Source organism: Lynx rufus, unplaced genomic scaffold, assembly GCF_022079265.1.
Source record: "Lynx rufus isolate CCGP_SWC_20201006 ecotype Redwood Valley unplaced genomic scaffold, mLynRuf1.p SCAF_4, whole genome shotgun sequence".
In the NCBI taxonomy this organism is placed as follows: domain Eukaryota; kingdom Metazoa; phylum Chordata; class Mammalia; order Carnivora; family Felidae; genus Lynx; species Lynx rufus.
In genome coordinates this window covers 4211294-4238664 of record NW_025814856.1, presented here as the reverse complement: position 1 = coordinate 4238664, position 27371 = coordinate 4211294, and the positions used below count along the sequence as shown (strand labels likewise).

Below are 27371 nucleotides of genomic sequence, written 5' to 3'. Positions count from 1 at the left end.
CACAGGATTCTCCAACATGTAGGTGGCGGCCAGTATGACCAGCACAGGGCGTGGGCGTGGGCGTGGTGAGATGTTGGCTGTGAGTCAGGGAGGTGGGCACTGGGAGCAGAGTGGGGAACAGGCAGAGAGGGAAGCCCCTGGTGGGTATCTGCAGCTCACTACAGTGAGCCACTCCCGTACACACAGAGGGGGATGGCCGGATTTGGGCCATGAGGCGAAATGTGCTAGCCCCTGAGGGCTCCGTGGGAAGCCACTGCAATATTTTAAGCAGGGAAGGCATGAAGGCTGACTTATGTGCTTGGAAAGCTGATGGTAGCAATTCCAATCCTAGCTATCTGCCCAGAGACTTGGAAGCTGGTACCCAGACAAATATACGTGCGAGCATGCTCATAGCAGCACTTTGCCCAGTAGCCCAAAGGTGGAAACGACTGAAGCATCCCTCAGTGCGTGAATGGGCAAGCAAACTGGGATGTGTCCATACACTAGAACATTCCTCAGCCCTAACAAGCAAGGACCTGGCTGAGACTTGAAAACATTATACTCAGTGAAGGAAGCCAGACACAAAAGACCACAGGTTGTGTATTTCCACTTTTCTGAAATACCTGAACTATTCAGGACAGGTAACTCTATAGAGCAGGAAAGCTGACTAGTGGTTGCCGAGGGCTGGGAGGCCTGGGGGATGGGGACTGCTTTATGGGTATGGGCTTACCTTTCTAGGTGCTGAAAACGTCTGGGGACCAGACAGAGTTGTCCGACTGTGGAAATGCCCTAAATACCGCTGAACTGCTCACTTTAAAATGGTTGCTTTTATGTTATGTGAATTTCACCTCTAAAATAAAATAGTAAATTAAATTAAATTAAACTATATAAATTAAAGGAAACAAATAAACAAGTTCACACTTGTAGAGGGCAGAGAATGAATTATGAGGTGGCAAGAGGCAGAGAGAACATCCAGCTGGAAACCACTGCAAGAATCAGGCCAGAAATGACGGATGCCCTAGTGTGTTAGTGCAGTCTGGCGGCTGTAACAAGATGCCCTACACCGGGCGCCTCAAACGGCAGACATGCATCTCTCAGGGTTCCGGAGGCTGGAAGTCTGAGACACAGGTGCCAGCTTGGTCGGGCTCTGGTGAGGGCTCTGTTCCTGGATTGTAGACAGTGGCCCTCTCACTGGGTCCTCAAACGTCTTCAAATGGCAGAGACAGAGAGGAAGAGGGAGAGAGGGAGGGAGAGAGTCTCCAGTCAGGGGCACTCATCCCATTCAGGAAGACTCCACCCTCCTGACCTAACCGCCTCCCCAGGGCCCCACCTACAGAGGCCATCAGGTAGGTGATCAGGACATCACCAAATGAACGGGGGGAGGGGCACAGACACTCAGCCCACAGCACTTCGCAAAGGCAGTAGCAGTGGGTCTGGAAACAGGCGGCTGGGTTCAGATCAGACGTTGAGACTGAATGGCCAGGGCTTGCGAAAAGGTGGGATGTGGGGGAGAAGAGAAAGAGGGCTCCTCAGGCCAGTTGAGGTGCCCCCGGGACGACTTCCAGGCCTTGGATTCAGCCTAGTTAACCTAGCGGCTGGTGGTTACACCACCTGTCTGTGAGTTCCAATTTGAACTTGCATCCATGCATGCACGCATGCACACACACACTCACCAGGCACACTCATGCACGTGTACACACATCCACACATGCAGGCGTATGTGTGTCTGCTCCTGCACACACCCGTGCACGTGAACACTCATGCACATCGGACACGCACACGCACCTACATGCACACACCTACACACACCCACATGTGTGCATAGATGCACCAACATGCATGCCTGCACCTGCACTCATCTCCATGCACACATACACACAGCACACACACACACACATGCGCACACACACACACACACACACAAACCACTCTTGTATTTTGCACTTCCTTAACCACCATCTCAAACACTATATAGTATTTTCTTCTTTACAAGGCTCATTGTCTCTCACCCCAACAATGGGAGCTCCTTAACACCAGGGACTTTTGTCTGTCTTGTTCACAGCTGTGGCCTCAAACCTAGAACAGTGCCTGGCACACACGTATCCAGAAATATTTGATCGCGGAGTGACCAAAGGCTGAACCCAGGTACCCATAGGTGCCTGTCTGCAGCGTGTGAAGCCCAGGACCATTGGGCAATTGTGGTTTCTTCCCTGCCCTCAGGGACCCAGCCATGCTAGCCCTGCCCTGAGGTGACTCAGGACCTCATCTGCTCAGGCATGGGGAGACAGTTCTATGGCCCTCAGTGTATATGGTGGATGGACAGACAGACATCCCATTCACGAGGCTGGGGCGCAGCCACAGGTGAAGACAGCCCTGCAGTGTGTGCCAGCTGGGCCTGGGCCTCCTGCTGCTGCTGCTGGCTGCTGGGGGAGATGGCCACACCCTTGCTGGTGAGTAGGGGCTCATGGCTTGTGGCAGGTGGGTCTCCTGTGTCACTGTGCATGTCTCTGTGCATGTGTGTGCAGGACAGGAGACAGATTAAGTGTAGCCCAGTGCAAGTCAATTCACTTCTCTGAACCTCAGTTTCCTCATCTGTAAAATGGGTGTGATAATACAAGTACCTACCTCACAGGGAATGAAATACAATATTGTGTGTGTGTGTACATGGGCTGGAAGAAGTGATTCTGCAGCAGGGAGGCCACAGACCACAGGGATGCAGACAACAGACAGATGGACTGGGACAGTGAGTGCAGGGGAGAGGGAGGACGATGGAAGATGGCTTGGAGGACGGGCAGGGCTGTCAACGAAACAAGGTGAGGAAGAGAAGCAGGTGTTGGAAACAATAAACATACAGTCCATGTGCAGTGGGGCCTCACCACGTGCGGGGCACCAGGATGAGCCTCTGCCCGCCCCATGCCACTGGCTTGTCACCCAATGCTCAGAGGGACATTCATGGCTGTGAATGTCCAGCCTGCCCCTGCACCCTCCAGGGTGGGGGTCCCTGATGCTCAGGCCTCTCCTGAGTTTGAGTCAGGGGTGCAGGGGAGCGGGGGAAGCAGCCATGGGGCAGATCAAATCCAGCCGGGCCAAGTTTACCTTCTAGTTAATGAGTAATGAGTAGGGGGAGAAGGGGAGGCCTGGGCTGCATGGTGGGGGAGGTGCCCAGGCCGTGGGTCCTGGAGGGAAAATCTCAGAAAGCAGTGTAGCAAGGACCCCATCCTGGAAGTGGTGGGCCAGGAGGGGAGGGGCAGTCCCCGCTGTTCCCAGGCCTGTCACCGACTCAAGGGTGAGGGTGGGGGGTGCAGCAGGGAAATCACTGCACTCAAGGGGGTGGAGGGGAGAGGGGTGCCTGGGCTCCCCCCACCCAGAAAGCCTCCCCTTTCCTTCCCCTTCTTCTCCTTCCTCCAGCTGGGGCGCCAGACGAAACTCAGGACACCAGTTCAACTGGAATCGGGGACACAAAGCCAATACTGTGTTAGGGTTAAGTGCCTTCCGGAGACCCCACTTAGCCTCAACCCAGGCAGCCTGGCTCTCCGGCTGTCCAACCTGGAATGTTGGGCAGGGCAAGCCAGCTAACGGGAATCCCATCCTCCAGGCCTCCTCCTCTCTCTCCCCTGCTGGCTTATCTTGCCTGCCATCCCTCTCCCACACTTCCGGGCACAATGGGCATAGAGATGAACCCATAGGAAGGCATTGGTTAACAAACGCATGGCCAGAAACTGACTGGGCGCCAGGCCCAGATACCTGGGGTGGGGAGCTCTCTGGCCCTCAGTGTTCCTCCACCGCTAAGTAGGTGCAACAGGGAAAGGTCCCTGTTTACCAACTGACCTTGACCCTGAGGGAGACCTTGGCAGGGGGAAGGTGTGTCCATGTTGCTGGAGGACATGCCCTTGGGTCAGTTACCCCAGGACACACTGGCCCCAGGGATTGAAAAACTTAGGAAATGGTATTGAGAAATCTGGGGCAGCTCCAGGAAGGGGGAAGCCACGGGAGCTGCGGGCTGGGCTGAGCTTGCAGGGGGGAGGCGGGAGCCAGATAAAAGGCAGCCTCCAGCAGCCTCTGCTCATTCCCTCCCAGTCTGCTTCCTCCGTCCCTCTGTCCCTCCACCGTCCCTGCACCATGGGGCCTGCCTCAGGCCCCAGCCTGCTGCTGCTGCTGCTGCTTCCCATCCTGCCCCTGGCACCGGGGGACCCCATGTGAGTGGTCATGACCCTTCTCCAAACCGGGCTACTTGTGAGGTGGGGGTGGGGCTCAGGTCCTAGTAGAATCCAGGGCGCACGTGGGTGTCTGCGGAGGCAGGAGTCAGCGGGTTGGGATGTGAATGGCCTTGGGCTGCCTGTGAGCTCATGATTTCATGTGCTGGGGGTTCATGGCACTCGGGTTACAATGGGAGGCGGATGTTTCTAGAAGCAGGGGTCTGCGGGTTTGGGTGCCTGTGGTATGTTCAGTGATTCCGTGGCTGTGGAATCACTTGGAGGCCTCGAGATCTGACTTCACAGGATTTGGGGGCTTCGTGCTATGTGGGTGAGGATTGGAACCCTGGTCCCTAGAACGGCAGCTCCGTCCCGTGTTCCACCCGACCTGCAGGTTCTCCATGATCACCCCCAACATCCTGTGGCTGGAGAATGAGGAGAAGGTGCTGCTGGAGGCCCATGACTATGGAGGCAACATTGCAGTCACAGTCAGCGTCAACGACTTTCCAGACAGGAAGATAAGTTTGTCCAGAGGAAACACTTATCTGACCAAGGATAATGACCACATGAGCATAGTCAACATCAAGGTGCGTGCACCTGCTGGCGCCCCTTCCCGCTCTGAGTCTGCTCCATGTTTTGAACCCATCCCACTTGGAAGCCCCTCCCCATTATGACCAGGTGCCACTTGGAAGCCCCTCCCCTCTCTGAGACTCCTCCTTCAATTAGCTTCTCCTATCCTGAGCCCCTAGCTTTGAGCCCCTCTCCTAAGAGAGGTCCTCTGAGCCCCTTGTCTAATTCCCCCTACTCATCCCCCTTTCTGATCCCTACCCATCTTAGACCCTTGCTCCCTCCCCTACTACCCCTCTGCTCCCAACCTGGGCACACCAGGGAGACCCGGAGTGGTGGACAGGTGCTATTGGCAGGAAGGGCAGGCAGGTGTGGACCCCACTGAAAGCCTGGGGCTGAATGCGGGCAAGGGACCGGGAGGCAACATCTCAATGATTCTCTGGCTATGCCTAGATCCCAGCCAACCGGGAATTAACATCAGGGAAGGGGAAAAAATTCGTGACTGTCCAGGCGGACTTCGGGGGCACCGTGGTGGAGAAGGTGGTGCTGGTCAGCTTTCAGAGCGGGTACCTCTTCATCCAGACGGACAAGCCCATCTATACCCCAGGCTCCACAGGTAAGGGGCTGGGCAGTGGCTGGAGAGAGGGGTGGGGGGGGGACTGTGGGGAGGGGCAGGGCCTCACTCACCGCCCCCTTTCTCTAACATCATCTCCCAGTCCTCTACCGGATCTTTACCGTGGACAACGACCTACTGCCCGTGGGCCGGATTGTTATTTTCAGCATCCAGGTACCAGCAGCGGGGAACCCAGACGATGACTCCCCCTGGGCAGAGACTCGGGGAGAGACAAAGAGATAGAGACAGAGAAGAGATTCCGGAAAAGGCAGGACTGCAGAGGCCTAAAGGCAAAGAGACCTGTAGAGCCACGAACACAGAAAGAGCCCTGGACACAGGGCAGAGATCCAGGGATACCAGGCACAGTGATGCTTCTGCCCGTGGATTCCGGCTCCAGACAAACCTCTGGGGACCGTGTCACTCCGGACAGGTCACTTCAGCCTCCTGGGCCTTGGTTTGCTCAGCTGAAGATTGAGATGACAGATAAAAACTCTCTGTAGCCCAATCCGCCTCCTGCTGCCAGGGGGCAGCCTCGAGCACCCAACTCCTGTCCCACCCTCCTCCACCCAGAGCCCTCCAGGAGCTCCCACCTCCTTGGGGTAAAAGCCTAAGTCCTCCCAGCACTCCCCAAGGCCCTGCAAGACTTGCCCAGTCCCCTACCTGTCCTCCTCCCCTCCTCTCCTCCCCCTCTTCCCCTCACTCACTCTGCTCCAGCCACATGGGCCTTATTGCTGTCCCTCCAACTGCCATAAAGAGCCAGCCCTAGGACCTTTGCACAGGCTGTTCCCCCACTACTCACAAAACGCTCTTCCTCCAAATACCCACATAGCTTGCCCCATCACGTCATTCAAGTCTCTGCTCAAATGTCACCGATGGCACAATTTTACAGGGAAGCCTCTCTGAGGACCTGTAAAATTGCAGACACCCTCTCCCAACCCACACACACACACACACACACACACACACACTCCACTGGTCTCCCTTCCTGTCATCTCCTTTAGGCATCCTATAAATTGAACGTATTCATTTGCTAATTGCCCGCTCGCTAGACCTCCCCAGAACCTAAATTCCAGACAGGATGGGTGCTTGGCATACAGTAATTTCATTACAATTTACTGGGCTAAGGCAGGAAAGGGGTGGGGGGGAGGGGGAATGGAAGGAGGAAGTGAAGGACAGAGGGAAGAGGTAGGTGGTTCTCAGAGGATCGTCATGAGTATTTCTTGCAATCACGCAAAGGTAACAGGGACCAGGTCCTGACAGCCACAAGCTGACTGTGGGGATCGGTGGGATTTGTGGGGAATGGAGAACACACACCTCTAACGGTAGAGCCTCTGCCCAGTTCCAGTCAAATGTCGCTATGTGCCAACAGGAACCCGTATCCACAGTTATCCCAATTTCCAAGAGAAGCCAGAAAGCCAGATTTTTACATGATGTCTCCTGGTGTTCAGTTATTTGCAACGAATGACATACTGTGTGTTAGGTTGAACCACACGACTTTGTGTTCTTGTAGGTCAAAGAGTCGAAGGTAGGCAATGCTGTGTGACTTAGCGCCCATAGGATGCTTACATCAGGGTCCCGCACAAAGTAGGTGATAAATGTTAGTTACTATTGGTATTCAGACAGCCGCCGACGAGAGTGAGCTCCAGCTTACATGAATCATGTGCTAAGCCACTGAGGTAGGGGCTATGTTCCTCTCCTTCTTCTAGCTGGGCACATTGAGCACAGAGACATCAAGTAATTTGCCCAAGGTGACACAGCGCGTAAATGGGAGAGTGGGCATTTGATCCCAGGCTGACTGACTCAAGTCCATGTTCATAACCACTGCCCCAGTAGTCATGACACACAGAGAGTGTCCAGACACAGAGAGGAGGAAGAGAGCCTAGGGGCTAAGCCAGGTCTCTGAAGAGACACACCCTCCCTGTCAGACCCCCGACGGTGTTCCCATCAAGAGGGACTTCTTGTCTTCTGGGAGGCTGTTTGGCATCTCGTCCCTGTCTTGGAACATCCCGGAGCAGGTCAAGTATGTCAGGCCCTCCTAGAGGGGGTTCCCTATGCCAAGGGAGGGCATCTGGCTGGCTCACTCACCTGCCTTCCCCACAGTACAGGGCAGTGGAAGATAGAAGCCCACTATGAAGATGCCCCACAGCAGGTATTCTCTGCTGAGTTCGAGGTGAAGGAGTACGGTAAGAGGAGGAAGGAGTCAGGGTGGGGGCCCCAAGTGCCAGGCCCAGTGCTGACACCCTACTGGTGCCGTCTCGACCCCAGTGCTGCCCAGTTTTGAGGTCCAAGTGGAGCCTACAGAGAAATTCTACTACATTGATGACCCACAGGGCCTGGAGGTCACCATCACGGCCAGGTGAGGGGCTAGGAATGGGGCCAGGTGGGAGGGGAGGGGAGGGGGGCCAGGTGAGGGCTAGATGACGGGCCAGGTTGGCAGCTAGGGGTGGAGCCAGGTAGGGGCCGGGTAAGGGAACCCGGGAGCGGTGTGGCCAGGTGTGGGACCAGATACTGGCCAGGTAAGCACCAGGTGCGGGACCAGGGGTCCGTGGAAGTTTGCAGGCAGGCTCGCCCTTCAGGAGAGGAGCATCTGAGACCCTCTTGCCTCTCAGGTTCTTGTATGGGAAGAATGTGGATGGAATAGCCTTCGTCATCTTTGGGGTCCAGGATGGTGAGCAGAGGATTTCGCTGCCCCAGTCCCTCAGCCGTGTTCAGGTGCTCTGCCCCTCTGAGCCTCCTCCACTGTGGACTTCCCCCTCCCTCACCTGCGCCCCTCCCCCTCTCTGAGCCTTCCTTCCTCCCCCAGATCGATGATGGCAGTGGGGAGGCCAGGCTGGAACGAAAGGTCCTGCTGAGCGGGGTGGAACCCTCCGGAGCAGATGCCCTGGTGGGGAAGTCGTTGTACGTGTCTGTCACCGTTATCCTGCACTCAGGTGAGGCTGGTCTGAGGAAAGGGACCCAAATGAGGGGGGAGGCCCAGTGTGCGGGCAGAGGCCCAGAATGGATGTGGAATGCAGTGTGACAGGGGAGAACCAGTCTGAGGGCAGAGGCCAAGTGTAAGAGAGGATATCCAGAGGAAAGTGATACCCAGTGAGACAAAGGAGGCCCATTGTGAGGGTGGGGGGAGCCCCAGAATGAAAGTGGGATCCAGTCTGATAGAGGAGGCCCAGTCTGAGGGGGGAGGCCCAGTATGATTGTGGGATCCAGTCTGGTAGCGGAGGCCCAATCTGATGGGGTGAGGCCAGAATGAAGGTGGGATCCAGTCTGATAGAGAAGCCTAGTCTGATGGGGGAGGCCAGTATGAAGGTGGGATCCAGTCAGACAGAGGAGGCCCAGTGAGAGGGGGGCCCAGAATGAAGGTGAGATCCAGTCTGATACAGGAGGCCCAGTCTGAGGGGGCGAGGCCCAGTATGAATGTGGGATCCAGTCTGATAGAGGAGGCCCAATCTCATGGGGGGACGCCAGAATGAAGGTGGGATCCAGTCTGACATGGGAGGCCCAGTCTGAGGGGGGAGGTCCAGAATGAAAGTGAGATCCAGTCTGATACAGGAGGCCCAGTGAGGGTGCAGGCCAGAATGAAGGTGGGATCCAGTCTGATAGAGGAGGCCCAGTCTGAAGGGGGCAGGCCAGAATGAAGGTGGGATGCAGTCTGATAGAGGTGGCTGAGTCTGAGGGGGGAGGCCCAGAATGAAATTGGGATGTAGTCTGTCAGGTGAGGCCAAGTCTGAGAGGGGAGGCCCAGTATGAATATGGGAACCAGTCTGATAGAGGAGGCCCATTCTGAGGGGGGAGCTCCAGAATGAAGGGGGGATCCAGTCTGATATAGGAGGCCCAGTCTGAGGGGGGAGGACCAGTATGAAGGTGGGAGCCAGTCTGATAGAGGAGGCCCAGTCTGAGGGGGGAGGCTCAGTATGAAGGTGGGATCCAGTCTGACAGGGGAGGCCCAGTCTGAGGGGGGAGGCCCAGTATGAATGCGTGATCCAGTCTGACAAAAGAGGCCAAGTCTGAAGGTGGCAGCCAGTGACAGGGTAGCCATAGTCTGAGGAATGAAGGTGCCCGCCAGTTTGTCAGAGGAGGCCTGGTCTGAGGGAGGCCCACTATGAAGGTGGGAATTTGTCTGACAGAGGAGGCCTGGTCTGAGGGGGGAGGTCCAGAATAAAAGTGAGATCCAGTCTGATAGAGGAGGCCCAGTCTCAGGAGGGCGGCCCAAAATGAAATTGGGATCCAGTCTCACAGAATGGACCCAGTCTGAAAACAGGCCCAGTGAGGTTGGGGGCCAGTCTGACAGAGGAGGTCCCATCCTAGTGGGGAGGCCAGAATGAAGGTGGGTAACAGTCTGACAGAGGAAGTCTGAGCACAGGAGGCCAGTATGAAGGTTGGATCCTGTCTGATGGATGATGTCCAGTCTGAGGAGGGAGGCCCAGCATGAAGGTGGGATCCAGTCTGACAGAGGAGTCCCAGTGATGGGGGAGGAACAGAATGAAGGTTCCAGCCAGTCTGATGGGGGAGGAACAGAATGAAGGTTCCAGCCAGTCTGATGGGGGAGGAACAGAATGAAGGTTCCAGCCAGTCTGATGCAGGAGGCGCAGTCCAAGGGAGGCCCAGTGTAAGGTGTGGTCCAACCTGGAGGGGTGGCCCAGGAACCTACCCTCACGGCTGGCCCCCTCAGGCAGCGACATGGTGGAGGCGGAGCGCAGCGGGATCCCCATCGTGACCTCCCCCTACCAGATCCACTTCACCAAGACGTCCAAGTTCTTCAAACCAGGCATGCCCTTTGACCTCATGGTGAGACCCGGTGTGGGGCTGCCTCCCCCACCCTTCCCCTGAGCATCAGCCACGCCTCTGGGTCGACCTGAACGCCCTCCACCTGCCCCTGCACTGCACCCGCAGGTGTTCGTGACGAACCCCGACGGCTCCCCAGCACGCAACGTCCCTGTGGTGACCCAGTACTCCAAAGGGTCCTCCTTCACCCAGGAAGACGGCGTGGCCAAGCTGATCATCAACACACACAAAACCTTTAGGTCCCTGCCCATCACCGTGAGTCCTCACCCTCCTCTAGCCCCACTTCTGGGAGATAGGGGACTGTATTTGCATGGAGGGAATCTGTCCTCTGCCACAGTCATCCTGCCACGTGAGGAGTGGGGTCCTTTTATTGTATCAGGGGATCCTGCCATTCACATAGAGGGTTTTCATCTGCATAGAGGGGATCTTATCTGCACCAGCAGTCTGGCCATCTGCATAGGTATATTCTAAGGATCTGGTGATTACATTTGACCCACCTGGATAATCCAAAACACTCCCCATCCTCAGACCCTTAATCCCATTTGCACAGTCCCTCTGGCCAGGGAAGGTACCATATTCCCAGGCCCCAGGGATTAGGATGTGGACATCTTTGGGGGGCCAGAATTCATCCCCCTTTCCTCACCCAGGTAAGCACTAGGAAGGATGGTATCCCAGAGTCACGACAGACCAACAGGACTATGAATGCCCAACCCTACAGCACCATGAGTAATAACTACCTGCACATCTCTGTGCCTCGCGTGGAGCTCAAGCCAGGGGAAGATCTCAACGTCAACTTCCACCTGCGAATTGACCCCACCACCACCCAGGAGAACAACATCCGCTACTTCACCTACCTGGTCCGTGCCCTCCTAGGATCCCCAGACCCCTCCTCCTTACTTCTGCAGCACCCCCAGGCCAGGGCCACCCCCCCGCCCGACCTTGCTGATTCTCCCTTACGCCAACCTGCCTCCCCCAGATCATGAACAAAGGGAAGATGTTGAAGGTGGAGCGTCAGACGCGGGAGCCCGGCCAGGACATGTACGTGCTGCCCCTGACCATCACTGAGGACTTCATTCCTTCCTTCCGCCTGGTGGCTTATTACACCTTCATTAACAACAAGGGCCAGAGGGAGGTGGTGGCCGATTCCGTGTGGGTGGATGTCAAGGACTCCTGTGTGGGCAAGGTAAGCTTCCGGAGCCTTCCTCTGCACCCATCTTGGCTCTCCCCACCTGGCCAGTGCTCGCTCCGTCTCTGCCTCTCTCCAGCCTTCTGGGTGGGCTCCCCAACCGAGGCCCATCTTCTCCTTTTCCAGCTCTTTCTCTCCCCACCTCTGTTTCAGCCTCAGTATCTCCCTCCCTGCTGGCCTTTCCGCCTTCAGTCTGTCTGTCTCCACCGTTGCCCCTTCCTGACCAGCACAGCAGGGACACTGCCCTAGGCTGACTGCTGATGGAGACCCAGCCTGGCAGGGCTGACCCCTCACTCCCACCTCTGTGTATCCCCCATCCCTGCCAACAGCTGGTGGTGAAAGGTGGCAAGATGGAAAAGAAGGTGTACCCACCTGGGCAGCTTTTGACCATCAAGATCGAGGGTGACCGGGGTTCCCGAGTGGGGCTCGTGGCAGTGGACAAGGGCGTGTTCGTGCTGAACAGGAATAGGTTAACTCAGAGCAAGGTGCGCCCTGTACCGCTGGGGTGTGGCGGAAGCAAAGGGGTGGCGTGGGCCTGAGGCGCAGGTGGCGCTCAGAAAGGAACCGGAAGTGGGGTTAGGCGTGGGCTGGACGGAAGCTTGGACGGACACAGACGTGGCACGGAAGTGAAGGCTGCGGGTGGGAGCGTAGACGGAGGAGTCCGAGCTGGGGGTGGTTGGCGGGGGCTGTGCACACACCTCTGAGAGGGGCCTGGGACCAGAACGCAGGGGTGGTCGGACATGTCAGCCTGGTGGTGGAGGCCTGCCCGCGAACCCTGCCCTCCCGCAGATCTGGAACGTGGTGGAGAAGGCTGACATCGGCTGCACTCCAGGCAGCGGGAAGGACTATGCCGGCGTCTTCACGGACGCAGGGCTGGCCTTCCAGACCAACACAAACCTGCAGACCCCGGATAGGACAGGTGAGGGCCAGGGAGGGGTGGGGCCTCCACCCCAGATGCTGAGAGCAAATGAAGGGCACTGTTCTGAGGTCCTCAGATGCTGAGAACAGGTGGGGGCCCTGGGTTCAAGTCCTGCCCCAGCCCCCACCTAGTGAATCACTGCCCGCTGAGCCTCAGTTTCCTCATCTGTCAAATGGGAGCAGCAACACCCCTCCCTCACGGCTACTGAGAGGAGTACATCGGGGACCCTCCGTTGACGCTTAACCCATCTTGTTCGCGTGTGCCCTCCCCTCAGATCCCGAGTGCCCCAAACCAGATGCCTGGCGCCGCCGCTCAGTGATGCTCACAGAGAAGAGGATGGACAAAGGTGGGGGCCCCCACCCTTCCTCCAAACCCTGCCCATCCGGGATCCAGCCCAGGAGGGAGGAGGGCAGGGCCGGGCCCTGGGGACGTCCTACCCTTGGTCCGCCCGAGCTCCTCCTGCTTTGAGGTCCCGGCTGAGGCCCTGACGGGTGTCGTGTCCACGCAGCGGGTCAGTACCCGAAGGAGCTGCGCAAGTGCTGTGAACATGGCATGCGGGAGAACCCCACGAAGTTCTCGTGCGAGCGCAGGGCCGGGTTCATCCAGCACGAGGCCTCGTGCGTGAAGGCCTTCCTGGACTGTTGCAACCGCATGGGCAGTACCCACAGTGCCCTGGGCCTGACCCGGAGTGAGTCCACCTGCCTGTGGGCCAGCCAGAGGGGGGAAGCTCGGTCAGAGCGAGGAGGGCCTGGTCTGACGGGAGAGGGCTTGCTCCGAGGGAGGAGGGCATGGTCTGAGCAGGGAGGCTGGCCAGAATGGGGAGGCTCAATGAAGCCTCGATCAGGCTTGAGGGGTGAGGGGATGGTCTGAGTGGGGAGGCTCCCTTAGAGGGGAGAGGGCCTGGTCTGAGGGAGGAGGCCCAGGTCAGAGTGTTGAGGCTCAGTGAGAAGGAGGAGGGCCTGTTTGAGGGAGGAGAACCTATCTGAGGGGGGGAAGGGGCCTGTTTGGGTGGAAGGATGCCTGTGTCTGAGGGGGGAGGAGGGCCTGTCTGAAGGGGGAGGATGCTTCTGTCTGAGATGCGTTTTTAGCCTGCCTTTACCAAAGAAAACTCATTTATGTTGCTTTCCAAAGAGGTGCCTAACTCAATGCCTAACAACATCTGTTGATTTGTTTTCATTCATTCATTCCCTCCCTCCCTCATTCATTCATTCACTAATTCATTCATTCATTCATTCATTCATTCATTCATTCAGTTCTGGATAAGACAAAACATGTGCACACTTGAAACTTTACATCTCGGGCCAAATAAATCTTAAGCCAAGAGAAAATTTCTCTTCCAAGAAGCCCATTGAAAGCAGAACCAGAGTGGTCCCCACCACAAGGCGGCCCTGACAGAACTGGTGGGAATCCTACCTGCCATTTGCTCAGAGCCTTTGAGCCCAGTGAGGCCTGATGTCTGCTTTTAAAAATGCTTTTTGATGTGTCTTATGTAGAGAAAGGCCTTTCTGCTAGGATGGGTGCAGTGGAAACCAAGCCCACAGAGAGTCCCCCGCACCACGGGCAGCATGGCCCCTGTCGTGAGGGTCCCCCTGGCAGATTCCCTCTCGGCCCGCCCTGTCCAGATTGCTTTCTTTCTTTCTTTCTTTTTATTTTATTTTTTATTTTTTTTTAAATTTATATCCAAATTAGTTAGCATATAGTGCAACAATGATTTCAGGAGTAGATTCCTTAATGCCTCTTACCCATTTAGCCCATCCTCCCTCCCACAACCCCTCCAGTAACTCTCAGTTTGTTCTCCACATTTAAGAGTCTCTATGGTTTGTCCCCCTCCCTGGTTTTATATTATTTTTCTTCCCTTCCCTTATGTTCATCTGTTCTGTGTCTTAAAGTCTTCATGTGCGTGAAGTGTTATTTGTTTTTCTCTAACTTTGCTTAGCATAATACCCTTTAGTTCCCTCCACATCGTTGCAAATGGCAAGATTTCATACTTTTGATTGCCGAGTAATACTCCATTATATATATGTATATATACACACATACATATACATATATATACATATATATATACACACATATATATATACATATATATACATATACATGTATATATGTATATATATACATGTGTATATATGTATATACATGTATACCATGTTTTCTTTATCCATTCATCCATCGATGGACATTTGGGCTGTTTCCATATTTTGGCTATTGTTGATATATATATACACACATATATATACATATATATACGTATACATGTATATATGTATATATACATGTGTATATATGTATATACATGTATACCACGTTTTCTTTATCCATTCATCCATCGATGGACATTTGGGCTGTTTCCATATTTTGGCTATTGTTGATAGTGCTGCTATAAACATTGGGATGCATGTGTCCCTTCGAAACAGCACACCTCTATCCCTTGGATAAATGCCTAGTAGTGCAATTGCTGGGTTGTAGGGTAGTTCTGTTTTTAGTTTTTTGAGGAACCTCCATACTGTTTTCCAGAGTGGCTGCACCAGCTTGCAATCCCACCAACAATACAAAAGAGATCCTCTTTCTCCGCATCCTTGCCAACATCTGTTGTTGCCAGAGTTGTTAATGTTAGCCGTTCTGACAGGTGTAAGGTGTTATCTCATTGTGGTTTTTGATTTGTATTTCCCTGATGATGAGTGATGTTGAGCATCTTTTCATGGGTGGGTTGGCCATCTGTCTTCTTTGGAGAAGTGTCTATTCATGTCTTTTGCCCATTTCTTCACTGGATTATTTGTTTTTTGGATATTGAGTTTGAGAAGTTCTTTATAGATTTTGGATACTAACCCTTTATCTGATATGTCATTTGCAAATATCTTCTCCCATTCCGTTGGTTGCCTTTTAGTTTTGCTGATTGTTTCCTTCGCTGTGCAGAAGATTTTTATAATAGTAGTTCATTTTTTCTTTTGTTTCCCTTGCCTCTACAGACGTGTTGAGTAAGAAGTTGCTGCAGCTGAGGTCAAAGAGGTTTTTGCCTGCTTTCTCCTCTAGGATTTGATGCCTTCCTGTATTATTTAGGTCTTTCACCCATTTTGAGTTTATTTTTGTGTGTGGTGTAAGAAAGTGGTCAAGGTTCATTTTTCTGGTTGTTGCTGTCCAGTCTTCCCAGCACCACTTGCTGAAGAGACTGTCTTTATTCCACTGGATATTCTTTCCTGCTTTGTCAAAGATGAGTTGGCCATACATTTGGGGGTCCATTTCTGGGTTCTCTATTCTGTTCCATTGATCTGAGTGTCTGTTCTTGTGCCAGTACCATACTGTCTTAATGATTACAGCTTTGTAGTATAGCTTGAAGTCTGGGATTGTGATGCCTCCTGCTTTGGTTTCCTTTTTCAAGATCGCTTTGGCTATTCGGGGTCTTTTCTGGTTCCATACAAATTTTAGGATTATTTGTTCTAGCTCTGTGAAAAATGCTGGTGTTATTTTGATAGGGACTGCATTGAATATGAAGATTGCTTTGGGTAGTATTGACATTTTAACAATATTTATTCTTTCTATCCAGGAGCATGGAATCTTTTTTTCCATTTTTTTGTGTCTTCTTCAATTTCTTTCATAAGCTTTCTATAGTTTTCAGTGTATAGATTTTTCACCTCTTTGGTTAGATTTATTCCTAGGTATTTTATGGTTTTTTGTACAACTGTAAATGGGATTGATTCCTTGATTTCTCTTTCTGTCACTCCATTGCTCTTTTTAACCACTGTGTGCAGAGTGGTGGTTGCTGCACTGACCCTTCTCACTGGCCATTTGAACACTTCTTTTGCACATCCCATCGTTTTCATAGGGGACCAGAAATTGTGTCATCCAAATTGGGTTCTGAGAATGAAGGCCAGTGTGAGTGGCTCTTGAAACCAAGGGAAGTGATCTTATCAATCACAGGATGAAAAGTCATGAAACAGAACCCCTTTGCTTAAAAACTAAGGAAGATGGGGAAATGCTATGGCTGCAGGCTGCCCGATCCAAGCAAACATAATCATCTTTTTTTTTTAATCTTTAGACTCTCAAGCAGAACAAGTAGAAATGGGCATAAAAACCTTTTATCCCTCTGAACTGTTTGAGGCCCCCACCATCCCCAAATAGCTCCATGTGGAATTCTTGAAATTCTCCCACAAAAGATATTCTCCCACAAAACCTCAGCACAGTCATCAGAATTAGGACATGAATGTTGACTCGTTGAACCTCCAACCCCATTCAGGTTCGCCAGTGGTTTCCATTTGGTTTGGTTTGGTTTTGGTTTTGGTTTTGATTTGGTGTGGTTTAGAGTGGTTTGGTCCTGTTTGGTCTGGTTTGGTTTAGTCTGGTCTGGTGTGGTTTCACTTGGTTTGGTCTAGTTTGGTGTGGTTCGGTCTACTTTGGTCTGGTCTGGTTTGGCTTGGATCCTTTATAGGAAAAGGATCTGTGCAGAAGCAGACGTCGTATTTACTGGTGGGGTCTCCTTGGTGTCCTTGGATCTGCTCAACCCCTGGCAGCACAGCCGTCTTGAGTGACTTTCACGTCCAGCATTTGGGGGGCTGTCCCACGGTTTGGGTTGGCTCCATGCTTCCTCGTAATGACATCCAGGTTTTGCATTTGGGGGCAGCACTGTCACAGGAGAGACACTATGGATTCTCAGTGCAGCATGTCGGGAGCCCAAAGACATTGATTTGTCCCATTGTTGGTGCTGTGAGTCTTGATCACGTGATTAAGGCGCTGTCTGCTGGGTCTCTCCACTGTAAAGTTCCTCCTTATTCCTGGATAGTCTATTTCTAAACCTCTTTCTGCTATCAGATCAGGGCAAAATTTAAGCCAAGGGAAAATTTCCCCCAAATCAATTTTTATGTAGCCTGTATGACAGCAGGTATAGATCCTTATATGGTAACACATACTTTTCAAGTACACTCATATTTTTATTTTTATTTTATTTATTTATTTATTTATTTATTTATTTATTAATTATATTTATATTTATTTATTTATTTATTCATTTAATTTATTTATTTTTGCTTAGAAATGTGCAGTCACCTCCTAAAGGCAGACATCGCCAAAGGGGACACATATTTCTGAATTCTTTTAGCTGGAAGGCTAGCACGCCCTCCACCATCACCCCCCAAAAAACACACAAAGATTCCCAACACACATGAGTAAAGGGCTGAATCTTCAGTCTGTGCAAATTATTCTAATCTAGGCTTGGTGCCTTCTGCTCCAGTGGCCTATAGACTTTCTTTCTCAAAGAGGAAAATTAGACAAAATATCTGATCTACTGGGATATGGCTTACACACACTCAGGTGTTTTCTCCCCCAGCCTTGTGTCATTTCTTTCTTTCTTTTTTTTTTAATTTATTGCCAATGCGTGTAGTCTTGGCTTCGGGAGCGCATTCCTATGATTCATCACTTACATACAACCCCAATGCTCATCCCAAGTGTCCTCCTCAATGCCCATCACCCATTTTCCCCACTCCCCCATATCCTATTCCCATCAACCCTCAGTCTGTTCTCTATGTTTAAGAGTCTCTTATGGTTTGTCTCCCTCTCTCTTTGTATCTAATTTTTCCTTCCCTCCCACTATGGTCTTCTGTTTCTCAAATTCCACATATGAGTGAAAAAATACGATATCTGCCTTTCTCTGACTGACTTATTTCACTTAGCATAATACCCTCCAGATCCATCCATGTTGTTGCAAATGGTCAGCTTTCCTTCTTTTTCATCACCCAGTAGTATTCCATTCTCTGTATATATAGCCATTCATCAGTTGATGGACATTTGAGCTCTTTCCATAATTTGGCTGTTGTTGAAATGCTACTATAACCACTGGAGTACATGTGCCCCTACGAATCAGCACCCGTGTGCCCTTTAGGATAAATTTCTAGTAGTGCTATTGCTGGGCCATAGGGTAAATCTAATTTTGATTTTTTGAGGGACCTCCACACTGTTTTCCAGTGTGGCTACACCAGTTTGTATTCCCACCAACAGTGCAAGAGGGTTCCCCTTTCTCCACATCCTCACCAACATCTGTTGTTTCCTGAGTTGTTACTTTTAGCCACTCTGACCAGTGTGAGGGGGTATCTCAATGTGTTTTTGGTTTGTATTTCCCTGATGATGAGTGATGTCGAGCATCTTGTCATGTGTCTGTTTACCATCTGGATGTCTTCTTTGGAAAAGTGTCTATTCATGTTTTCTGCCCATTTCTTCACTGGATTATTTGTTTTCTGGGTGTTGAGTTTGGTAAGCTGTTTATAGATTTTGTATACTAACTAACCCTTTATCCGTTATGTCATTTGCAAATATCTTCTCCCATTCCATCGGTTACCTGTTAGTTTTGTTGATTGTTTCCCGTGCTGTGCAGAGACTTTTTACCTTGATGAGGTCCCAAATAGTCCGCTTTTGCTTTTATTTCCCTTGCCTTCAGAGACACATCAAGTAAGAAGTTGCTGCGGCCGAGGTCAGAGAGGTTGCTGCCAGTTTTCTCCTGTAGGATCTTGATGGTTTCCTGTCTCATATTTAGGTCTTTCATCCATTTTCAATTTATTTTTGTGTATGGTGTAAGAAAGTGGTCCAGGTTCATTCTTCTGCATGTTGCTGTCCAGTTCTCCCAGCACCATTTGCTAAAGAGACTGTCTTTTTTCCATTGGATACTCTTTCCTGTTGTCAAATATTAGTTGGCCATATACTTGTGGGTGCATTTCTGGGCTCTCTATTTTGTTCCATTGGTGTATGTGTTTTTGTGCCAATACCATACTGTCTTGATGATTGCAGCTTTGTAATACAGACTAAAGTCCGGGATTGTGATGCCTCCAGCTTTGGTTTTCTTTTCAACATTACTTTGGCTATCTGGGGTCTTTTGTGGTTTCATAAAAATTTTAGGGGCGCCTGGGTGGCTTGGTCGGTTAAGCGTCCGACTTCGGCTCAGGTCATGATCTCACAGTTCGTGAGTTGGAGCCCCGCATCGGGCTCTGGGCTGACAGCTCAGAGCCTGGAGCCTGTTTCCGATTCTGTGTCTCCCTCTCTCTCTGCCCCTCCCCTGTTCATGTTCTGTCTCTCTCTGTCTCATAAATAAACGTTAAAAAAATATATTTTTTTTAAATTTTAGGATTGTTTGTTCTAGCTCTGTGAAGAATGCTGGTGCTATTTTCATTGGGATTGCAGTGAATGTGTAGATTACCTTGGGTAGTATCGACGTTTTAACAATACTTACTCTTCCAATCCATGAGCATGGAATGTTTTTCCATTTCTTTGTGTCTTTTTCTAGTTCTTTCATAAGATTTCTATGGTTTTCAGTGTGCAGATCTTTTACATCTTTGGTTAGGTTTGTTTCTATGTATTTTATAATTCTTGGTGCAATTGTAAATGGAATATATTCCTTGATACTTCTTTCTGTTACTTCATTATTTGTGTCTAGAAATGCAACCGATTTCTATACGTTGATTTTGTATCCTGTGAGTTTCCTGAATTCATGTATCAGTTCCAGCAGTTTTAGGTGGACTCTTCGGTAGAGTTTCCTGTCATTTGTGAAGAGTGAAAGTTTGACTTCTTCTTGTCAATTTGGATGCCTTTTATTTCGTTTTGTTGCCTGATTGCTGAGGCTCGGACTTCCAACACTATGTTAAATAACAGTGTGAGAATGGACAGCCCTGTCATGTTCCTGATCTCAGAGGGAAAGTTCTGTTTTTCCCCATTGAGAATGATATTAGCTGTGGGCTTTTCATTTATGGCTTTTATGATGTTAAGGTATATTCCTAATATCCCGACTTTCTTGAGGGTTTTTATTAAGAAAGGATGTTGTATTTTGTCAAATGTTTTTTTCTGCACCTATTGACAGGATCCTATGGTTCTTATCCTTTCTTCTATTAATGTGATATATCACATTGATTGATTTGCAAATATTGAGCCAGCCCTGCAGCCCAGGAATGAATTCCACTTGATCATGGTGAAGAATTCTATTAATATACTATTGAATTCGATTTGTTAGTATCTGGTTGAGAATTTTTGCATCCATGTTCATCAAGGATGGTTGCCTGTAATTCTCTTTTTTAGTGAGGTCTTTGTCTGGTTTTGTAATCAAGGTAATTTTGGCTTCATAGAACGAGTCTGGAAACTTTCCTTCCGTTTATATTTTTTGGAACATCCTGAGAAGAATAGGTATGAACGCTACTTTAAATGTCTGGTAAAATTCCCCTGGGAAGGCATCTGGCCCAGGACTCTTACTTGTTGGGAGATTTTTGATAACGGATTCAATTTCTTCATTGGTTATGGGTCCGTTCAAATTTTCTATTTCTTCCCTTTTGAATTTTGGTAGTGTGTGGGTGTCTAGGAATTTGTCCAATTCTTCCAGGGTGTCCAGTTTGTTTGCACATAATTGTTCATCATATTCTCAAAAAATTGTATGTATTTCTGTGGTGTTTGTTTTGATCTCTCCTCTTTCATTTGTGATTTTATCTATTGTGGTCCTCTATTTTCTTTTTGAGAAGTCTGGTTAGGGGTTATCAACATTCTTTATTCTTTCCAAAAACCATCTCTTAGATTCTTCTGGGTTTTTAAAATTCTTTATTGTTTATTTCTGCTCTAATCTTTATTATTTCTATTCTGCTGCTGACCTTGGGCTTTCTTTTTTTTTTAATTTTTTTTTCAACGTTTATTTATTTTTGGGACAGAGAGAGACAGAGCATGAACAGGGGAGGGGCAGAGAGAGAGGGAGACACAGAATCGGAAACAGGCTCCAGGCTCTGAGCCATCAGCCCAGAGCCTGACGCGGGGCTCGAACTCCAGGACCGCGAGATCGTGACCTGGCTGAAGTGGGATGCTCAACCGACTGCGCCACCCAGGCGCCCCTGACCTTGGGCTTTCTTTGCTGCTGCCCTTCTAGTTCCTTTAGATGTGAGGTTAGGTTATGTATTGGGGACCTTTCTTGCTTCTTGAGACAGGCCTGAATTACAATGTATTGTCCTTTTAGAACTGCCTTTGCTGAATCCCAAAGGCTTTGGACTGCTGTGTGTTCATTTTCATTTGCTTCCATACATGTTTTGATTTCTTCTTTAATTTCATGGTTGACCCATTCATGCTTTAGTTGGATGTTCTTTAATATGCATGTATTAAGGGGATTTCCAAATTTTTTCTTGTGGTTGATACCAAGTTTCATAGTGTTGTGATCTGAAAATAAGCATGGTATGATCTCAATCCTTTTATACTTGTTGAGGGCTGTTTTGTGACCCAGTATGTGATCTATTTTCAAGAATGTTCCATATGCCCTCGAGAAGAATGTGTATTCTGCTGTTTTGGATGAAAACTTCTGAATATACGTTAAGTCCATCTGGTCCAATGTGTCATTCAGAGCCATTGTGTCCTTATTGATTTTCTGACTAGATGGTCTGTCCATTGCAGCAAGTGGAGTATTAAAGTCCCCTACAATCACGGTATTATTATCTATACATTTATTTATATTTGTGATTAATTGATTTACATATTTGGGTGCTCTCATGTTGGGGGCATAAACATTTACAATTGTTAGCTCTTCTTGATGATGGACCCCTCAGTTATGATATAATGGCCTTCTTCATCTCTTGTTACAGTCTTTGTGTTAAAATCTAGTTCGTCTGGTATAAATATGGCTACTCCAGCTATCTTTTGATGTCCAATAGCATGATAGATGGTTCTCCATCCCCTCACTCTCAATCTGCAGGTGTCCTCAGGTCTAAAAGGAGTCTCTTGTAGGCAACATATAGATGGATCTTATTTTTTTTTTATCCATTCTGATACCCTGTGTCTTTTGATTGGGGCATTTAGTCCATTTACATTGAGAGTGATTATTGAAAGGTATGGATTTACTGCCATTGTGTTATCTGCAGGTTTCGTGCTTATGGTGATGTCTCTGGTCCCTTGTAGTCATTGCTGCTTTCCACTCACAGAGTCCCCCTTACGCTCTCCTGCAGGGCCGGTTTAGTGGTCACAAACTCCTTCAGTTTTTGTTTGTCTGGGAAAGCCTTTATCTCTCCTTCTATTCTGAATGGCAGCCTTCCTGGATGAAGGATTCTTGGCTGCCTAGTTTTGCTATTCAGCACATTGAATGTTTCCTGCCCCTCGCTTCTGGCCTGCCAAGTTTCAGTGGACAGGTCTGCTACTACCCTTATGTGTCTACCCTTGTAGGTTAAGGCCCGTTTTTCCCTAGCTGCTTTCATAATTCTCTCTTTATCTTTGTATTTTGCAGTTTCACTACGATTATGTCATTTTTTGTTGATTTTGAAGGGAGTTCTCTGTGCCTCTAGCACTTGGATGCCTGTTTCCTTCCCCAGATGAGGGAAGTTCTCAGCTATAATTTGTTCACATAAACCTTCTGCCCCTTTCCTTCTCTCTTCTTCTTCCAGAACTCCTATGATACGGTTATTATTTCATTTCACAGAATCACTTAGGTCTCTAAATCTCCCCTCATGGTCTAGTAATTTCCTTACCCTCCTTTTTTTCGCTTCATCATTTTCCATAATTTTGTCTTCTATTTCACTTATTCTCTCTTCGACTTCTTCCATCCTTGCTGTCACTGCAGCTGGGTTATTTTGTATCTCATTTACAACATTTCTTAATTCTTCTTGATTATTTCATAGGTCTTTGATCTCTGCAACAATAGATTCCCTGGTGTCTCCTATGCTTTTTTCAAGCCCAGCTATCAGTCTTATGACTGTTATTCTAAATTCTTGTTCAGATATATTGTTTATATCTTTTTTGAGCAGTTATCTGCCTGTCATTTATTCCTGGAATTTCTCATGAGGAGAGGTCTTCCATTTCATCATTTTGGCTAGATTTCTGGTTTTTACACGTTTTAATAGCTTGTTATGTGTCCTGCACCTGCAAGTCCTACCATATTAAGAATAGGTCCTGGGACTTCAGGAAGTGTTTGTGGAGTGTGATCATGTTACATATTTGGCTGTTCTGTCACACTGCTCATAGTGGTGATGGTTTGGACCTTCCACCAGGGGTGTTTTGATTTGTTCACTGAAGGAACCCTGGAAAAAGGAAAGGTGAGGGAAGCCTGATTCCCATACAAATAAAAAATGAAAGGGTCAGAAAAAAAAAAAAGACCAGGCAGAGAATCAAAGAAACTATAAGGCTTAACCCAGAGAGAGAAGGGGGAAATTAATAAGGAGATACAGAAAAAGTGTAAAAACAATAGAGAAAAATGCCTGACTAAACAAACAAACAAACAAACAAACAGAATGGAGAATGAAACCAGGTGGGGTGTATTTATATATATATATATATATATAGAGAGAGAGAGAGAGAGAGAGAGACTTGACCAAAAGTCAAATCAGAAACTGTGATCGTGATTCCAAAGGAAATAAAAAGAGGAAGGTAAAAAGAAGGGAAAAGAGAAAAAATGAAAGAAAAGAAAAGAGAAAAAGAAAAACAAAACAAAACAAAATGGACTAACATAGAAAACTGCAGGACAGCTGCCTGTTGGTGCTCAGGACCGCTGGCTGTGCTGGTCTGGAGGAGAGGCTGTCTGGCCTGGTCAGGGTCAGTCCTGCTCCAGTATTTAAGCAGTTACCAGGCATGGAGGGGCAGGGTTTGTTGTAAACCGGTCCTGCCTCCACTGGGGGCTGCTGTCCTGTTCCCTGAAGCCCCGCCATGTTGGTGATGGGGAGAAAAGTGTCTCAAACCATGCTGTTCAGACTGTCCTCATAGAGGAGTGCAGGGAGGGTGGGGGCCAGCTTGTCCTGTTCCACAGTCTCCTGCACCTCCTAGATGCTCAGATGGGATTGAAAACAAGATGCCTTAAAGAATCCCACACCTCACAGACTCGGTTCTGGGGTAGCACCATTCTGCCCAGCCTACACGGCTGATGCCTGCAGGGTCTTTTTTCCTTGGGGTGGCACTAAACCCTCTTCCCACAGTACCCCAGGGTGGGGACTGCTCTCTCCCAGTCACCCCTGAGATCGCTACTGGGCCCTGGGGCTGGCTCCCTCTCCACGAGGCATGTGCACACTGCAAGCTGCAAGAGAAAGTCTTGCACCCCTGAAAACTCTAATCTTCAACTCCTGAGACTTTGCAAAGTACATGCACTGTACTGGCACTGTGCAAAGTACTGGCACTGTCCATATTTCTCGTTCCCCCTCCATGGTCCAGAGATGTTTTTCTCTCGTCCGAACACAATGCCATACTCCTACAGCCTCTTTCTCTCCCTTTTGTGTCTCCACAGAAGGGGTCCCCTCCCCTCCATGCCTATGCTGACCGTTTTACCTCTCCCAATCCACATACATGCACCTCAGTCCCGCCAAGCTGTCTCCTTCCACCTTCGGAGATGTTTCTATCACTCCCCAGACCTATTTCCTGGGTGTTCCAAGTGTTCTGACCTCAATACAGCTGTGTTTGAGGGACCAGGAAAATCCTTGTCCCACTACTTCTCTGCCATCTTGACTCCAGTCTTTTCTGTTTTAATGTGTTTTTTTTTTTTTTTCGAGAGAGAGAGTGTGTGTGTGCACGCAAGCAGGGAAGGGGCAGAGAGAGGGGGACAGAGGATCCCAAGCAGGCTCATAGTGACAGCAGCAAGCCTGGTGAAAGTCTCAAACTCACCAACCATGAGATCATGACCAGAGCAGAAGTCGGACACTCAAGTGACTGAGCCACCCAGGTGCCCCAAATTGTGTAATTTCTTTAGCCGATTGGGGGTGAGACAGAGAGCTGCTTGCATGTTTGTATCTGACATGCACTTTGTTGGATTATTCCAGAATATGGGTGGATTTAGGCATCAGTCGATTTCACCTACTTTGTTATTAAGAAGACCCAAAGCCACGTTACAACCTGCCCAGACAGGGTTGAACCATATTCTGGCCCCATTTGGTCTACTTGCTGATGGCGTCAGGCTTGCTCAAAAGGCCACCCCATCGCCCGGGGTCACCAACAGGTCTGGGGAGTCTCTCGAGCCACCTGTTTGCTTGGGGGCCATAACCATCAGATGTAGCGGGCATGGAGCCTGGGAGCCACTATGCTTACTTAGATGCTCACACAAATGCTTCATTTCTATGAAAATCAGAGCAGGGGGAAATAGTCCTAGCCTGGACTATTTCTGCCCCTATACCGACACAGTTGTCAAATGTCATTTTTAATGGTATTTTTGGGGAGAAAGGAGCAATAAAGACAAACATGACTGCCCCCCTCCCCAGGCCATCATGGAACTATGGGTGTGTTTTTCTGGTAGGAACCTCTTCAGCCATTTAGAGATGAGTATCTCTGGGGACAGTGGAGAAATGGGTCTGTTCTCAACCCAGATTTGTCTCCTCCTCACCCGTGCCTCCCAGGTGACTTGGATGAAGATATAATCCTGGAAGAGGAAATCATTTCCCGAAGCCAGTTCCCTGAGAGCTGGCTGTGGCGCATAGAGGAACTCCGTGAACCTGAGAAAGATGGGTAAGGCTGAGACACCCCCCCCACCTTAACCCCCCCCACCCCCAGGCCAGCTCCTATAGCGGCCCCATCTGGACCACTTCGTTTGCATGCACCCATGCCTCTCTTTTCTGGAATCACTGGGCAACCCCACAACCCAGCCTAGAAAAAAAATCAAGAGTCAGGCTCCCTCCGTGTGCCCAGCCCCCACTCCTCCCTCCAACCTGCCCCTTGGGGCCCCTCCACACCAGCTCTCCCCCCAGGCCCCTGACACCTGCCTCTTTTTAATACCCCCACTTCTCCTCTATCCAGAATCTCCACAAAGACCATGAATATATTTTTGAAAGACTCCATCACCACCTGGGAGATTCTGGCGGTGAGCTTGTCGAACAAGAAAGGTGAGAGAAGGTGGTGGCCCCATGCTCACGAGTCAGGGATCCCAGGGCCATTGGGCGTTTTCTCATCCCATCCAGAGAGATCCCCTGTTTCTTGGTGGCTGACACACTGCTCCCAGGTGACAAGTGGGGGTGTCAGATCCTGCTCTGTGGGTGACGAGTCAGCGCGTTTTGTAAATAGATTTTCTTTCGAGAGCAGTTTTAGGTTGACAGCAAAATTGAGGGGAAGGTACAGAGAGTTCCCACATACACCCAGTCTACCCACCCCCGACGCACACAGTCTGCCCCGCGCAGACAGGCACTATCAGCATCCCTCACCAGCATGGCGTATTCGTGACACTGACACGCCTATCGTCACCCCAAGTTCATCATTGACATGAGCGTTCACTCTCAGTGTTGTACGATCTATAGGTTTGGACACAGATATAAGGACATACAGAATAATTTGCAACAACAAACACGCTTAAGGGGTGGTGTTGACAGGGTGATGGGTAAATCCATTAAGAATATATGAAGGAGGTAGCAGGATGAAATGTATGATTGGCACATTGGCGGCCAGATTGTGAAACTTGGCAAAAAAAAAAAAAAGGTAACCAGGGGGTAGGGGGCCCACCACAGGGAGCTGGGGAGCCCTGGTCTAATGGGGGTGGTCTCAGGCAGGCCTCGGAGCAGGGTGAGGAGAGGGAGGCACTAATTTTAAGGCAGATGTGTGATACTTTCATGTGATCATTTTGAAAAAATCAACGTGAATGCAAAAAAAAAAAAAAAAACCCATGATGAACAAAATATCTCCATTGTAAATAGAAGCCAGCACTGAGCTGAGCCATCATGGAGTTTGAGACAAGAGGGAAAATGAGTGCGCCCCGCCGCCCCCCGCCCCCCATTCCTGATTTAGGTACATTTTAAAGGTTAATTTTTTCGCTGAGCATTAAAGTAGGTGAAAAAATATTGAAACATTAAAAGGGAGGTATGTTAGGGGACTGGGGTTGTTCTGTTAAGTGTCTGAACTAGGCTCCAATCATGATCTCACGGTTCATGAGTTTGAGCCTCATGTTGGACGCTGTGTTTTACCAGGTACAATTTTTTTTAAGTTTATTTATTTATTTTGAGAGAGAGAAAGAGAGAGATACAGCGTGAATAGGGAAGGGGCAGAGAGACGGGGAGAGAGAGAGAATCCCAAGTAGGCTCTGAGCTACCGGCCAATGCAGGGCTTGAACTCATGAGACCCCGAGATCATGACCTGAGCCGAAACTGAGAGTCAGATGCTTATTGACTGAGCCACCCAGACGCCCTTTACCTGGTACCATTTTTAACTCCCAACACATTATCTCATTCAGTGCTCACAAGAACCCTC

The 27371-nt window shown here is 49.7% G+C and overlaps 1 protein-coding gene across 1 annotated transcript in view; it reads left to right on the top strand.

Annotated features, from left to right (window-relative positions):
• The first annotated feature begins 4055 nt into the window (after positions 1 to 4055).
• LOC124522854 (complement C3-like) overlaps positions 4056 to 27371 on the top strand; it is a 44859-nt gene continuing 21543 nt past the window's right edge. Inside the window, exons 1-19 of the mRNA XM_047094526.1 lie at positions 4056 to 4175; positions 4567 to 4759; positions 5193 to 5355; positions 5456 to 5526; positions 7278 to 7372; positions 7453 to 7535; positions 7618 to 7708; positions 7962 to 8064; positions 8156 to 8282; positions 10019 to 10134; positions 10240 to 10386; positions 10779 to 10988; positions 11108 to 11314; positions 11647 to 11802; positions 12107 to 12236; positions 12511 to 12582; positions 12745 to 12924; positions 25538 to 25646; positions 25935 to 26020. Of these exons, the coding sequence (XP_046950482.1) occupies positions 4099 to 4175; positions 4567 to 4759; positions 5193 to 5355; positions 5456 to 5526; positions 7278 to 7372; positions 7453 to 7535; positions 7618 to 7708; positions 7962 to 8064; positions 8156 to 8282; positions 10019 to 10134; positions 10240 to 10386; positions 10779 to 10988; positions 11108 to 11314; positions 11647 to 11802; positions 12107 to 12236; positions 12511 to 12582; positions 12745 to 12924; positions 25538 to 25646; positions 25935 to 26020 (2416 nt within the window). The 5' untranslated portion in view covers positions 4056 to 4098. The remainder of the gene's footprint in view (positions 4176 to 4566; positions 4760 to 5192; positions 5356 to 5455; positions 5527 to 7277; positions 7373 to 7452; positions 7536 to 7617; positions 7709 to 7961; positions 8065 to 8155; positions 8283 to 10018; positions 10135 to 10239; positions 10387 to 10778; positions 10989 to 11107; positions 11315 to 11646; positions 11803 to 12106; positions 12237 to 12510; positions 12583 to 12744; positions 12925 to 25537; positions 25647 to 25934; positions 26021 to 27371) is intronic.